Below are 16,351 nucleotides of genomic sequence, written 5' to 3' on the forward strand. Positions count from 1 at the left end.
CAGCAGTTCAGTTCAGCGAGTCTTCAGCACAGCACGCACGGCAACAGATAGGCTTCTTCTCCCCCGAGTCCCACCAGCCAGGTAACATACACATCAAGTAAAATCCTACCGTTTGCCCTCTAAGCCCAACGTGAAATAATTTTGTTGGGCAGTAAAATGTCTCATACAGCACCAAACTACTATGTATTTTATCAGTTGGTGGTGTGACATTTTCCTTTGAAAACTCACATTTAGAGAATGTTACAAATAAAAGACAAATTTAATTCAACATGCATGTAATTTTTTTTATAATGAAGTGTTTCACGTGCACGAAAAAGTGCCCTGAGCCCTTGCCCCCCAAAATGTCTGTGCACGCCACTGACTTGCAACATATTGGGGGATGTGGTCCCATTCCATTCTAGAGAGTCCAGAAGACATTCTTACCCACTCATTTGCTGGATCTGTAAATAATCTTATTTCTATGTGTTTGGAAATGAACAATAGCCCAATTACTGTGCTCAAAATACTGCAACTTTTTTCCTATAATATTTTTATTTTAATCTTTATTCTTGAAATATTTAGACTGGGGCTATGTATCGTTTTATATTTTTAATACCAATAACGGCACGATACCTTAAATTCGATATCCAACCAATTCATTGTTTGATATCTTTTTCTAAATTGCAACCAAAAATACAAAAAGCGGTAATTATTCTCACAAAGTTTATTTATTTAACAGCCGGCATAAGTAATCTCATTCTCATACTGTCACCATGAGAGACTCCATCTTTATGAATCCTGTTGGAACAAACAGGGATCATTTATTTTTGGCTTTATTAAGAACAAGAACCACAGCATTACTTTAACTGCTTAAACTATAAATCTTTTCCCTATATACTTATACCTATATACTTAAACTATAAATCTTTTCCCTCTTGTATACTGCTGGATGCAGTTCCGTTTTTAACAGTTATTTTTAAGAAATATCAGCATTAGATTGGCAGAATTTTATTCTATTTATATTAGTGGTGTCAATCACTTGAATTAATTAAAATTCATTTTAAAATTCAGAATTCATTAGACTACCGAGTACCGAGACATTTCGATCGGTGCCTTTCTGATTTTGATGCCCAGCCCTAATTAAGACTTCATTCTCAAAATGCCATATTGTACGTCTTTTTTCTCAAAATATTACAAATTTATCCTCAAGTCAACTGTTTTTTTTGTTTTTTTTTAATGTAGCCCTAAAACACCATTGTAGAGAATGCATGTGAAAGTCGTTGTTATAAATAAAATAAACAGAGCAACACAGAGCATGTTTTTTAAAAGATATATATTAAAGTTTTATTCAATTAATGAAATGTTAATGGCATACAAAACAAAAACAAAAAAATCCCATTCCAGAAGTTCACAGCAACATCTAAGTATGGGTCAACCAGTCTGACCGAGTGAGGCGTCTACACCGCACCTCACCAGTTCTTGTATTCTCATTACAATATAACTTACTCGTAATGCAAATCTTTGGCATTATGTTCGTGTCACTAGATACTATAAAATGCAAAATAATATACAAAATATATTAATGTTTTTCTTTTCCAAACAGCCCTTTCTGTAAACAGTCCGAGGACAGAGAAAAAAAAAAAGAAAACAAAACAACAACAATGCGTTCAGGAAGCATGTGACCGACTCCTCGACAAATCATTGACCAGCAAATACTTTGTTTAGGAGAGGTGGAGAGGGAGGGAAAAAAAAGAAAATAAAGAAAGAGTTGTGTTCAGTGTTCAGGAAGGAACATGGTGCAATACTGATATAGTGATTACCCACAATTCCAGTCTACAGAGTCACTCAGAGAGAACATTCCTGTGGCTTTCCACAGTCTATTATAGTTACAACCAGTTCACTGTACTTCACCCTTTACACACCAGGCCTATTCTCGTGAATTTACATCCCACAATATCCAACGTTTTTGACCATAAAAATGTAAAGTATGCTGCGACAGTAACATTTCTTATTATAATACCATAATTATAATATTAATATAATTTTGGTGATATAGTATTCCATGTATCAACAATGATATTCAACTGGGTTAAAATCTATTGCATTTAAATGATCTAGTATTGGTATATATTAACCTAAGATTGCTCTTTTAAATATATATATATATATATTTTTACTTGTTATTTTATCCCAGAACTGGTATTAAATTAAATCAAATTGGAATTAGAAATTAAATCAAATTTAGACCTTAGCAATTCCAAAAATCAGTAGTGATACAGACCAACTTATTATTAATGCATTAATAAAATAAAATTAACGGTCGAGTAAGGTTGTAGCCTAACAAATCTCTAAATGAATCTGTATTGAACTGAATCAAATTTGGAATTGGAAATCTAATAATATTTTGTCCTGGAAAACTGGAAACTGAATCAAAGTCCTAGTTATTATTAAAAGGTCAATGAAGCATGGTCAAATATGGTAGGATGTCTCTATATACATGGCGCTATATGAATTCTATGGTACATCTCTCTCCTATTCCCATGTCCTAGTACAGTAGGACCAGCTACTGTACTAGCAAAGGAATAAATAGCCCCAGAAAGAGAATAGTAGCATGAATGCCAGCCATGTGAAACAGGCCAGGGGTCAGGCAGCAGATAGCCTTTTACACCAGGCCGGAGCATACCGCCACGCAGCACCACGAGAAGATTAGCTCCAGCCTGTCAGCAAAGGACAGTGAGGCACGCTGGGAGCTGCTGTTAGAGGCACAAAATGATAATCTGGCATCTGAGGCATCGCTCCCCGACCGTCCCGAGGGTAACACGTCTCTTAAGTGTCGCTAAAAGAGACAAGAATGTTCCCAGCAGCTAAATCCACAAAAGGAGGCTTCTCATTCCGATGCTTAAATCGGGGAGAGAAGCCCAGTGGCAGACAATTATAATAAGAACGCCAACTGTAACGTTAATTTAGTCGGAGGGAGTGTCGCACTTCAGTCAGTCAGGCAGTTTTTACCCAACTATTCTGGTAAAGAGTATATAGAGTGTAATCCTAGATCTAGAGTTTTGGGCTAATTTTGTGCAGCAGTTGGACACCCTACCCTTCCTGAAATTTAGCTAATCTTATTTTGGGACGTTTTTTGTTTTAGGTTCACGCAGTTGCACATGCCTGACAGCACATGTCCACTAAATCCTTCTATGACCAAGTTAGTAGTGATCTAGTCCAGGAATGCCTAGGATATCGGCGAAATAATAATATGATATGATTCACTTGCGGTGAAAATAAAAAATCTTTCTTAAGTAAATGAATGATGAATTTGCAGAACCAAAAAAAAAAAAACAAAGAATGAAATACAGGTGTGTCAAACACAGTTGGATTGAAAAAAAATTAAAATAAACCATTTTCAAAAAAACATTCTTATATTCCTTCCGAAACACCTCACATACTGAACAATAACACTCTTCAAAGGAGGGAAAATAATAAAATAAAATATATAAAAACAAACAAAAAAAAAACAACCTCACAATAGCGGTTCAGCAGCAATTGTCATAAATATAAATACATACATACTTACATATGCACACACGCGCAAACATACTGTCTTACATATATGTTGTTTTTTTATGCCATAATCACAGCAGCAGCCTCTTGGAGTTCTGCATACAGAGTTACTGTACAAGTACCTCAGATTCCAGCAAGCTTCCAGCAAGGCATGCTGGGAGATTCACCAGATGAGTGTCCGATTTGCACTTTTTAAAGTGTAGAGAAACCAGTTAAAGGAGCTCAGCTCCCCTTTCCTCACTGGGAACGAACAGGGATGTCTGCTATCTCCTCTCTTATGTACGTCTTCTTTCCTTTCGCCTCTTCGTTCAGGAAAGAGACTGGCTCCATTGTTAACCACTGGTAAGCACTGTCTCAGGCTTTTGAGCACTGTTAGAGATGAGACGGTACTTCATGCTTGGCTATAATTCCAAGTGGGTCATGGGTTCGGATAGCTCCGTCAAGCCCAAAACTGATCGTGTATGAAGCAGGATTCAGTTCCATTGTCTTTAGATAAGAATCTCCACAACTTCACTTTCGGCACCACTGCCACTGCTGCTCTTTGCCGTACTGATGGAAGTTTGACCCTGTGACATCGACTCTGTGGTAGAAACTGTAAAAAGATACAAAAAAAAATTTGAAAATGGTTTCAGTTGGAAAAATATTCAGTGCATTGTTTTCCAATCCAACAACCCAACCCCAATTCAACTCCCCAAATAACACGCCCCCCCCACAAAAAAGTGGGTACTCTGGTGCGCTTCAAAAGTTGACCTTTTCAATACAATAAACTCTTATTTGCTGATTTTATCAAAATTGCAGTCAATTTAAAGAGTACAGGTACACACCAGAACTGGACACATGTGTGGGTACTGAAGCAGCTGGCACACTGCTGGGCTCTGGTGTGGGGTTTGTCTCGCCGGATGTCTCGTCACACTGCGTGCTGCAGTCTCGACTCTGGGATTTGGACAGCGGATGGGGTGCAGTGGGGGGCAGCATAGCGGCTGCTGTCTGGTCATCTGAGAGGCTCTTCCCTGCCAACACAGACAGAAAAAGGAAGCAGTTTAATTACCAGCTCTCTTACAAATACACACACATACCAATCATCTGCCCCCTGTAGACCCCACCCTCCCTTTAACTATTCTGGAGGGTTCTATTCCAGAACAGGAGCGTTAAAACGCATTCCGCTTCACAGGACTTGGGCCTATTTGCAGCACTCTGTAAGCAGCTTCAGTGACATTATTTTGGATGGCGCATTCTTTCCAGACAACTTTACATAGTCGTGGACTGACGGAGCCGCCAGTTGTCTAGATAAAACATGTGCTCTTTCGGGCAATTCTAAACCTAGGACTGTTTATGATCTGTAACCCCCTACCTTTGGGCAGAGCGATGCTCATGGTGGTGGAAGTGCTGATAGATGGGACGGATCGGGCAGGCCGGAGACCGGTGAGTTCGGGGCGCCCCTGCTCTCGACGTGAACGCTGCTGCAGGACCTTGATCACAGCGTCTTTCTCCAGCAGCTTGGCATACAGAGCTCTAATCCTTCAGAAAACAACACAAAAGTAGTTTAAATTTCACATTCTTAGCAGACAAAAACAATATCTATATATATATATAGTTGTCCCCCCGAAAATGTGTTGAATTAACAGGATATTACATACCTGTTTTCCATCTCTTGATGTCTGTGATTGGACGACGGAAGGACCTCGTTGAAGCTGCTATTGGGTGAGTCTCTGGGTGAATGGTTGATGATGGTTGTGTCCCTGTTTAAAAATGGGAAAAGAACAGGTCAGATATTGCATTTTTCAGCAGGACAATGCTCGCCCACAATCACAATCAGCCAGAAGCATTCTGATGCTAATGCAAAGTAGCTATGCTACTTACCTCTGGGCAGCAGCAGTGGCGGCAGCATCCATGGCAAACTGGCGCATGGTGCTCTCCTCCAGGTACTTCTGTTCCCAGCGGGTGATATCGGCCTCCAGTGCCAGGATGCGCTCCTCTCGTTCCCTCAGCCTCTGCTGCATTGAGGTGGTACTCAGGCTGGACGAGATGGTGGTGCTGCTGCTCATCTGCTGGCCTTGAGACTGCCACTGAAGGAGGAGGAAGAAGAGCAATGACAAGATAGTCAGACGGTTAGTCAGAGAGTCTTAAAATTGTCCAGTCTTGCCCAAGGCAAGTTTCTCAGATCACAGATAATGAGTAATCAGGGATGTATCACATCTCTCTACCTGCTGTGCCCGCAGACTCTTCAGCTCATGCTCCAGTCTGGTGCGTAGCTTCAGCTCCAGTGCCTCCCTCTTCTCGCAGGCAGCCTGCAGCTGAGCCAGAGCACTCTGCAGACGCTCAACCTTCTCCACGTACGCTCGCTTCTTACGCAGCTCCTCCTCCAGCTGCCTGTTCCGGGACTGAGCTGACACCAAGGCCTGCTCCAGGGCCTCCCGTCGCCGACACCAATCATCTCCAGAACTTCTCAAACGCTGGATCTCAAGCTCCAGGCGATCACGCTCTTGCTGGTGCTCCTCATCTGTAACAAAAGAGATGGAGAGAGAGAACAGTAGTTAGCATCAAACAAGAGTCATTATGCTGGGCTGTCATTGGCTGCACAGAATCATCTATAGCAAACCTACTCTTCTCCATGTTAGAGAGCTTGTTACTGTTCAAAACTAGTTGGTTGGTAGTTTGTTTTAGCTAAAAGTCCAGTACTGCAGAGCAACATACCATGCTAATATCCTAACACACATTAGCCCAATCCTGAGAATTAAGAAAGAGAGTAAGAGGGAGAGCTGCTTTCAGAACTCAAGCTCAAGCCTTAATTAACAACATTGGTAAATGTGGCCAGCCTGGATTCCTGGAATATTTTCAGGTATTTTGGGCTATTCCACATCGCCGCTCAGGGAATGTATCCTCCCATTACTCCACATAACTCTACCCCCAAGCCCTGCTCGGCTGTGGCTACCCTTCTCCGGAGCCTCTGACACTCATTCCAGATTTAAGCGAGAACTACCTTGGCTTAGTGTCTTTCCTTGTTTGGGCATAGAGGTGCTAAAGAATGCAGAAATGAAGTAAACAGGGTTTGTGCAATAGCAGCAGGGCTGAGCCATTCAGATGCTAAACGCTAAAGCTAAGCACACATCTCTGGGGCAGTTTGGCCATCCATTGTTAAGCTGTTTGAATAATGAACCTCCTGAATTACAGCCTCTCTCTCGATTCAAAAGAATGTTAATTTGGGCCTTGCACTGGACGCTAATCTGCTAAGCTAAGTGATCCTTACTTTACTTATTTACTTTTGTTGCATAATGGAATTAGCTTTCCCTCTAGCACTCGAATCCTTTGCTTAATGGCTGTGTTTGCGTCTCCATTTCTGTAAATACTTGATGAAATGGAGTGTTGCAACGTTGCAAAATGACTGATTGTGATGTTTGCCCAGCTAACAGAGCTAACATCAGCGTTTTTACAGATTTCTGTTTACAGAAAGTTTAGCTTGTAATAATGGGTCACAGAATCATAATGTTATTAGAAAATTATAAGAAAATCAATACAGTATTGCAATATCAAGACTTTGGATATTTACACTTAAGCATGAATGGAAGAATGAAATGGAAAAGGAATAAATTGGAATAGAATCTTTTCTAGTTACATTTAAAAAGTTTACATGATGTACTTTACTTTTAATTGTTTTTTTAAATACTTAAAACTACTGAATGTAAAATATATGTGAGAATAAATAAATAAAAAATATTATTGGATTATTTTAAAAAAATTTGTGGGCATATCCTGAAATCCTGAGAGATTGAATTTTCTAGGAATCAAAAGTCATAATGTTCAGATGTTTTTGGTCCCAATCCCTTTACTCAGAATGAAGTGTTAGCTCAGGAGATCATGTGATTCAGTTCTGCATATCTTTTAAAGCGAAGCGAAGTGAAGTGTGTATGTTAGCGCTGCATGACCTTGAGGAGGTATTTGTCTTACTTGTTTACCGATTGGCCCAAAGGCATTCCAGAGCTCTGCTGGATATAAAGACACGCCTGTGTGCGTAAGTGGATAAGAGGAAGTCTGCATTCCATTCCCTGCTTGGCAGGAGTTTTGGGTTGTATAAGCGGGGCTTGAGTACCGAGTCCAAGAACTAATGCTTTCTAATTTTTTGTTTTCTTGCTCAGCAAAGCATTCCGACCCGAATAAACAAGCCACTGAAGCTGAAGTGCGCTCTTTTCTTTCTCCTCTCTGAGAGCGAGAGATGTTAAGTGCTAATTGGGGTTGTGGAATTCGCTGTACCAAATTATAATTCACTTTGGCCGCTTTAGTAGTCAGTCTGGGAATTTTGCCGGGTCCCTGGTATGCCGGGTCAAAGGACAGCGGCGAATATGCTGCCGCTCCTCCTCCTCCGGCCCAGACCGGCATGTGTAAATCAGGCAGTCTTGATTTACTCTTTTGTCCCAGAATGCTGTGGGAAGGGACGATTTGTCTCACGAGAATCTTGTGAAGGATCAGAATGAAGAGGAGGCCCGGGGAATGCTCCGGCACACCCTAGACCGACCTTAAGTGTGGCCATTCATTTCACAGCCTCTTTTAACCACTATAACAACTATGGTTAACTATGGTCAGTGTCTTTATGCAGTGTCTGCGTTCTCTGTGTGACTCTAAGACACAAACTTTGGTCTCCTTCCAGTGAGAGAGAACAGCTTCAAGTTGCATTGCAAGCAAACTTTCTTTTTACTTTCCTGAAGTAATTATTTTTTGGGTGATTTGTTTTACTTCCAGTCTATTACATTTTAAACCTACTAATACTTTGGTACTTTTACTGAAGTGGAGGACTAAAAGGAAGACTTAAACTTTAACTGCAGTAATATTTTACCTTCAGTATCTCAGCTTTAACTCAAATACATGTTTTTTTGTACTTTATCCTCCACTGTGAGCAGCTACTCACATGCCACATGCCAGTGTAATTTGTCACAGGAGAGCGAGCTGCCCTTTGCGATGCTAATGGGCTGTTTAATCTTGGAATGCGATATGTCAAAACAAGAGCTTTCTCAGGAATCACAGCCATCGCAAACATGCGGCACAGTGCTGTAGAGGTATGTAACGCTGAGGTATGTCTATATAACTGAGGTAAAACATCTAAACAGCTGCAGCTTCAACAGCAGCACATTAGCAGGGGTATTTTGGAGTAAACTGAAAAAGTACGAGGGGAAATTTTTACTTACTCTGCTCGGCCAGTTTGGCGAAGACGTGCTGACTGTGATCCTGATCTTCCATGGCAGCTCTCTGTTTGTTGGCTGTTTCCAGGCGATCTATAATAAGACACAGAGGTGGAATAAGTGGAAATATGAATTTGCAGAAAAATGTTTTTCTTAAAGCCAAACAGATTAATATGCTGATTGGGAACATGTGGGAGTTAGGGATGCCCCAAAATGAAAACATCTGACTTAAACTAAACCATACAAAATGAAACATTTGGGTGAAAGTTGAATACTGGAAAGTGATTTTGACATTTTTTTTCACTATTGCGTAAGTCATTTTTTTATTATTAGGAATGCATCAAATGTTGAACCAAAATGCTAAAATCTATAGAGCGGCACTTACCTCTAAGATCTCTGTTAAAGTCGTGAAGTCTCTTAATTTCACACTCAAGTTTGTTTCTCATCGTTTTTTCCAGCGTTTCTCTCTTCGCAGATCCTTTCATCAGTGTCTCATATGCCTCTGATATCCTCTGAATCTCCAGCTCCAGCTAGGAAAAAGAGAAAAGGGCCCATTGTAAATTATATGTATATATTATAGATGACCATGCGTGAAGCGGAGGTGAAGAGGTGGGCAATATTTTTATTGCCCATTATTTTCAGTGGGCAATACACAATTGTTTATAATTTTCTGTAATAAAATGTTCACATATTTATGATCACAAGAATTCCTCAGTAGTCATTTCAATGATCTTAAAGAAAGCTTCACATGTTACACCTATGAGTAAACTGGGACAGGGTGAGGGGTGAGAACCAGAGACTGGGAGGAATGTGCTTGGCTGGGCTAATCATTACGCTCGCCCACAAGTGAATCACTCTCTCTCAGGTCTCTTCGGGGACTGGGAATTGAATCAACATTCCAGAACGAACTCTTATGAGTCCCAGGTGTTCGCACATTCATCTCCCTGCATGGCGAGACGCCAAACACAAGCCAGAGAAGAACAAAGGAAAAGGATGTGTTGAAGACAAGAAGACAAGTTGACCATTCTAAAGATATCCACACATCCAGAGAGATAGAGATACATGCTGTACCAAAAAAGGAAGAATTGCACTTTATCAGTAGTGAACTAGTGCACTTTTACATAGGGGCTAGACAATTTAATAACATTATATTTGTACAGCACGATAGGAAATATTTTAATATGATATGGGTTTTAAACGCATTTCTGATCCTTAAATTTTTTAGCATTAGGAATTCACAGAGTATGAGCAGACTGATTCCCAGCAGAAAGCTATGAGTTGTTCAGGACTAGTATAGTAATGTTAGTAATAGGTAGCTAAGTATCTTAGCTTTAGCATTTCTTTCTTTGTTTCAGTTTACAAAAAAAAAATCAATACATCCATACTAAATATTTCTGATTTTATATTTACATCCATTTCAGAATTATACTGTGTAAACCAATTACAATGAACAAACAGGCCTATCAAAATGCAGAATGTAAACACTATAATAGAAGACAAACTAAATGGGTTACTTGAACGTTATTCTAATTTTAGGGCTGAAAGTGAAAGAACCCATTCAGTCTGGACGTCCACAAACAGCTGTAGGGTTTACTATCAGCTGCTAGGAGCTCAGAATCCCTTCAGCAGTCTCAGAGAAACTGGGATGAGCACAGACATCTGCTCTGCTACAACTGGCAGACAAAAGAAACCGGAATCCAGGGAAGCCCCCCCCCCCCCCCCTCCCACCTCCACCAGCAGCTTCCTGCCTCAATTTATAGCCTATTGATCTGTAGGAGCTGGGCCTGACTTGTAGAATCCCTAATGTTTACAGACAATGTGCTTTTTAAAAGAAGAGACAGAACTACATGTAGACTTTTACATCAAATCAAATAAATGAATAGTAAACTTAGATTTCTAAAGAACAGCCAATCAAACAAGTTTAATTCTTTAATCATCCTATTATAAGAAAAGCGCTAGGCATTTCAGACACAGACCAATTCAATATGCCTTTTCATGAACACAAACAGAAATTCGAAGAAATTCTGCTCAGCTTCTGGGAATAAACGCTTCAAAATGAAATGAAAATCCTTGTGATCCCTTTCACTGCACACATTCCGACATGGCTAGAGACCTAATCTCTGCGGAATGCAGCTTTTGGCGGTGACTGCACTCTATGATTTCTTTCTTTCATCCACACCCACTGTAAGCTGTTTTTCAGCTCAAAACAGGAGGGAGCCCAAATGCTGTCCTATTCAAAATGTGTAAAAAAAATGTAGCATATTTTATTTAATCGTGATTTTTTTTTGTATTGTGATATACACTATACACTACTTTTCTGAGCACATCATGGATATTATCAATGCTTAAAGAACACGGACCAAATAAACATATATATATATATATATATATATATATATATATATATATATATATATATATATTCACACACATGTCCATACTTAGTATAAAGCTCAAAACATGTCATGTCAAGGCAAAACCAATCGATTTCTCTTACCTTCTGTAGTCTCACTGCTTTCTCACTGTAGCTCTCCACCTCCCTTCTCAGCTTCTCATTTTCCTTTATGAGTTGTTCCATTTGAGGATTAGGAGCCTGGATGCTGTATCCTGCGACGATGACCTCCTGGCCAGCAGGGGGCAGTGTGGGCAGGGTATTGTTTCTGATCACCTGTGACTGGGCTGGTACATATCTGGAAGAAACAAACCAAAAATCAGGGTTGGTATGCTTATTTAATTTACTTTTGCAAAAAACGTGTATTATATGTGATATGAAAAGATAGACCTGTCAAAATAATTATGTTAGCAATTTATCTTACAGAATACGAAAATGTCATTTTTGCTGACAGTGATACTGGCAGTTGTGTTAACTTTGTTATGAATGTTTATGAATGTCAATATAACGTCAATAATATTGTCTATTCCAATGATCAAATATTGATTATTTACCTGTGGTGCTGCGAGTGGAACGCCGGAGGGGGTTCTTTGTAATAGTGCCCGTTCTCCTGCGAATGGCTCAGCATATATCCAGGGGATTTAACGGTAAAGGGGTACTCCGGAGGTGGCCCGCGCTGATCATGCCCGTGATCAAGGACAGCAGCACCAGCGTGGCTATGCCCGAATAGCTGGGGGTAACTATGCGATGAGCTCATTGGCATGTTATCATGAGCACCGTTCCTTTCCAGGGAAAGCTGCATGAGGCGCTCACTTAGTGACCTGGCATGCTCCCGTTTGAGGTCCCATGTGCCCTGGTCCTGCTCGAGCCCCGAATCTGCGCCGGGGGTGTCCAGCCCACCCTGCTGCAGGCCGGCCTGACCCCTCTGAGAGGCCAGGTACTGTGAGTGGGCCTTGGCCTCCTCGTAGGTGGGCAGCTCTTCCGTGTGGAGCTGGTACAAGTGGCACACGGGGCTTTCCGAGTGCTGGTAGTCCCCCTGGTGCTCCTGACCCTGGGGTTCCTGTCTCGTGGACATCTGGAGGAACTGGGACTCCTCCTGAGTTAGGCTCTCCAGGGACGAGCGAGGGCTGCCAGCGCCCCCGCCGCTGCCACTGCCACGCAGGGCCTGCTGTTGGATGGCCAGGAGAGTGCGGGTATCCGTGGGGTTGCCATACCGAAGCTGTTCCTGGATCAGCCGGTGCAGCACCGTGCCCGAGGACTCCTCCGCGGTTCTCATCTCAGTCAAGGTTCAAGTGTAGTGCCAAAAGAATATAACACTTGACGTGATGATTGAGCGATTATGTGGCTTGACCGGTCAACCTGGGTTTAAAAGTTAAAACAATTACAAACATTAGTAATGAAAATAGCATGATAATAAAATTATAAAAAGTATATATATATGTAAATAAATAATATTAAAAACTAAAAATAGCCTGTGGTTCAGTGGATTATACTCTTAAACATTGTGTGTAGACCCACACTTAAGTTCAGTTTAGTACAACAAACTAAAATTGGCCTATGTTTCAGCAGGTAAAGGCAGTAGTTCTTAAACTGTGGTCTGTGTCCCACTGTTGGTATACCAGATGACCTCAGAAAATGTGTGGAATGCACTAAATAAAAGTAATATCTGTTGTTTTAATGTGTAACTTACATAACAGTTGTTTTTGTTTAATGCTTAGCTGTAGTTTAATCATAGAGCATCATTCAAAAAGAGAAATTTAGGTTGTGAAATGGGTTTCCCTCCAGTCCACATGCCCCCTCTAGAGCAACAACACCACCTCAGCCAATAAAAATCCCACATAAACCCCCTCAACCAACTACATTATGGCTTTTCACAAATATCCTCACACATTCACTATCAATTTTTGCTTGTCATTAATTTCATAAAGGTTTTTTGCACTAGATTACAGCTTGTGAAACACAGTTTCACACACAGACCCAACATAACCAACAAAACCTCCAGGTATGTGTAACTTGAGGCAGTTTGACCTTATGGCATTTACTAGAGTCTGAGTGAGACTTCTGAACCTGCATTTGCGTCAGTCTTTTCCTGCTCCAAATTCCTCTCCTGTAGCCTCACCTTCACGCAACTGAGCAAACTCACATTATTGAGCAAGCAAATAAGGCCTCATTTACAGCAAATAGTGCCAGAGTATTCCACACAACCCCAGATCCACATTTAACAGTCCAAAAAGCTGGACAACATAGGAAACATTGGAAACATGGGAACGCTTTAATAGTTCTTGGTACAGATGTTGTACTAACTAGATAATAGGTTAGTATTTTGTTGTATCACAATAAATATAGTTTTATGAACATACAATAAATATTGGCAGTGCTAAAAAACACTGATCCACTGCAAATCATAGCTAAACTGTCCAAAGAAAATCATGTATTCCATATATTGTCTTTATAAAAGAAGGAAAAGGTCTTCTTTACTTTATGCAATAAAATGGATAAAAACGTTTTTTCTTTTTTCAAACATACTTGATATATCATTACAGAAAGTGTAGCTAATTATTAGTGTTTAATTGGATTTTAGTTTAGTATATTTGTAATAAAATAACTATATTAGCTAAAAGTATTGGAAGCATCTGAATATTAGTTTTCACAAATCTGATTTTTTGTGCATGTCAAAATATTGCAATAAAAGTATTGTGATACAATATTATATACCATATCGTCCACCTCTAGCTAAATAACTAACACAGCAAGCTACATTCTTTAAACAGAAGTAATAAAACACAGAAATAACAGATAACTAGTTTAGTGAGAGAACAGAAATAGGAATCCAGTAAAGGAAAATAGATAAGATACACAAATGTATGTTAAAAAGAAAGCGAAAATGAGCTTAAACTGAAAACAAATACACATAAACCCGCAGTTTGTGGCTGTTTTACCCCAGAACTCACCGAGTTACTCCGGCATCCCTGCAGAAATATGAAGTTTATGAGGGTAAATGCTGAGTTTTAGATCCTTTAGAAGTCTGTACAGCTCGGCGGCTGTGTTTATATCCGTGTTAAAGCTGCTCGCGGGCTGTGCTCGCGCTGCGCTCCGGCGGCGGACTGAGGCCGGGGGGAGGAGCCGCGCTTATTAAGCGCTCGCGCTGATTGTTCTCCGGCTCCGGAATGTCAGGAATGTGAAGGCTGCGGGTCCCACAGGGATTCACACAAGCCCCGCCCACCGGACCAGGATTGGCTGCTTGCGTTCCCGCTCCTCTGCTGGGATTGGTGCAGAGCTCAGTGCTTATATGTTGAGATATATTTTATTTAATCATGTTTATTAATGATTATATTTAGATTTACTCGAGTTTTTAACCACTTTTTCATATATGAACAGTTTTTTACCAACTTAACAAAGCAACTAAAACATTTATTTATACATATTTAACTTCTATTTAGGAATTTCTAAAATATATATTTAGATTAATTCTAGAACAATTATGTAGATCTAGCTTAGATTTACAAAAAGATAGTTAGTTTATTTATACTTAGCTTTAATCCATCTATTTTCAATATATTTGTATAGTTTATATTTCGTTTCATAATTTTATTGCTATTATTATCATTTTCTCTTATTTTATTGATGTTTTATTGTAAGTTTACATTTATTTACATATATGTTTTCTTTGTGTTTTTATTGGTGATCGTATGAAATGTGCTAAATCAATAAAGTATTGTATAAAAATATTATGCAGCCAAACATACACATACATTTTTATTGTGGCTGAACTTCATCTAATTAAACAGCACTAATTACACTGGCTGTAGTGAAATGGTAAGTTTGTCAGGGTTCTTGAAGCAGAAATTATTAAAAGTATATTTTGTATAATTTCTGAAGCATTTCTGCTACTGATGGATTCATTAGAAGGGGTGTCCACAAACATTTGGACAGTATAGTGTATCTGTAGCGTGAATGGCAGGAATGTTCCATTAGGTGTGAATGGGTGCAGGTTAGTTTGGCATGTAGGCCTATATGTGTGTGTATGTATATGAATAGAGTAAACATGAATAGAAGGAATGTTGACTCCTGTTTTCTCATAGATTTTTAAACATTACTGTAGAGATTTAATTGCTTTCAGTGACAAGTGTTACTGAGAGCAGAATGTTGGATGAGGACAAAGGCAGCCATATGTGTTCAACATAATTTGTCCTTTATTTCACTGCTCTATACCCCCCAAATATTTTACACACATCTACACAAGGTATGGGTAAGTAATAGTTATTTATTGTTTACAGCATTTGAACACACCAGCTGCCGTTCACATTGTGTCCAGGTTTTTACATTGACTTCCACTGGAAGTTAGAAGTGGTTCAGAGAAAAGTATCCAATTGTTTTATTCCAAATAACTTTGAGTCATTTCTATTAGTCTATTCACCATATCATTTGAGTTTAAATGGGTTTAAATAATAGAAAAAAAAATCAACAAAAATGGAGATACATGCTTTTCACACAAATCATATCTCGCAAACAGCTACTTTTTTGTTGTACAAAATTACAGGAGTAAGAAAAAAGGTCAATGTAAAAATATGTTATTTCAAGCCATTTTGAAGTGTTTCTATTGGTCCAATTATCATAAAATTCCAATATAAAAATGATAATGTTTAAGTTCACATTCTGAATTCTGAATGCTTTGCCACAGTGCAATTTTCCTATTCATTTCATTATTAAAAAAAGAAAACACTGTTTTTCACCAATTTAATCTATTTATTCTATTATGTTGTTTGCAGCACATATCTAAAAAAAACTAAAGAATACTGAAACCTCCTCTGTAAGATTAAAGCGGTATATTTGAACAGGAGTGTGTATGGTGAGTGTGGAATGTGTTGAATGAGAAAGCTGGTAAAGTATTGATTTGAGCTCTTTTGTTTGCCTTCAGCTGGTGAATATTTAAGCCCTGGCCCGTGCCAGTTAATTGCTGAGTGTGTGTCTGTGTGGACAGTGAGGGAGGGGTGTGTGTGTGTGTGTGAGAGAGGCATGCTGCCTGCCAGCTGTCTCTGGAGTGCACTGGTCTACCCCTCCTTAATAAGCTTTCAGATAGACGCATTGTTCTTCCCACAGCAGAATTACAGGGGAGAGTCTACCATCTGCTCCTACATACACCATACACCACCATACACACCCCCCACACCATACACACACCATACACCATCCCCCTACAGACCCCTCTCACTATATATCAACGTTTTTTACACAACCCAAAAAAAAAAAAAAA

At 39.6% G+C, this 16,351-nt stretch overlaps 1 protein-coding gene across 1 annotated transcript; it reads right to left on the bottom strand.

Annotated features, from left to right (window-relative positions):
* Positions 1-1,295: 1,295 nt before the first annotated feature.
* amotl2a (angiomotin like 2a) lies at positions 1,296-14,222 on the bottom strand. The gene is made up of 11 exons (XM_007253670.3): positions 14,049-14,222; positions 11,652-12,456; positions 11,203-11,395; positions 9,091-9,235; positions 8,712-8,798; positions 5,739-6,034; positions 5,395-5,600; positions 5,172-5,273; positions 4,886-5,052; positions 4,359-4,544; positions 1,296-4,126 (listed from the first exon to the last, which is right to left on the bottom strand). Exons 2-11 carry the CDS (start codon positions 12,371-12,373, stop codon positions 4,023-4,025), a joined length of 2,208 nt encoding a protein of 735 aa, XP_007253732.3. The 5' UTR covers positions 12,374-12,456; positions 14,049-14,222; the 3' UTR covers positions 1,296-4,022.
* Between the last annotated feature and the right edge of the window lie 2,129 nt (positions 14,223-16,351).

Source organism: Astyanax mexicanus, chromosome 5, assembly GCF_023375975.1.
Source record: "Astyanax mexicanus isolate ESR-SI-001 chromosome 5, AstMex3_surface, whole genome shotgun sequence".
NCBI lineage: Eukaryota > Metazoa > Chordata > Actinopteri > Characiformes > Acestrorhamphidae > Astyanax > Astyanax mexicanus.

Excerpts from the sequence above, each read along its gene's own strand:
- amotl2a (XM_007253670.3), bottom strand. The coding sequence starts at position 12,373 with ATGAGAACCGCGGAGGAGTCCTCGGGCACGGTGCTGCACCGGCTGATC. Across the intron at positions 5,601-5,738 it reads AGAGTCTGCGGGCACAGCAG|TGGCAGTCTCAAGGCCAGCA; the intron begins GTAGAGAGATGT and ends CTCCTCCTTCAG. Across the intron at positions 5,274-5,394 it reads GCCACTGCTGCTGCCCAGAG|GGACACAACCATCATCAACC; the intron begins GTAAGTAGCATA and ends ATTTTTAAACAG.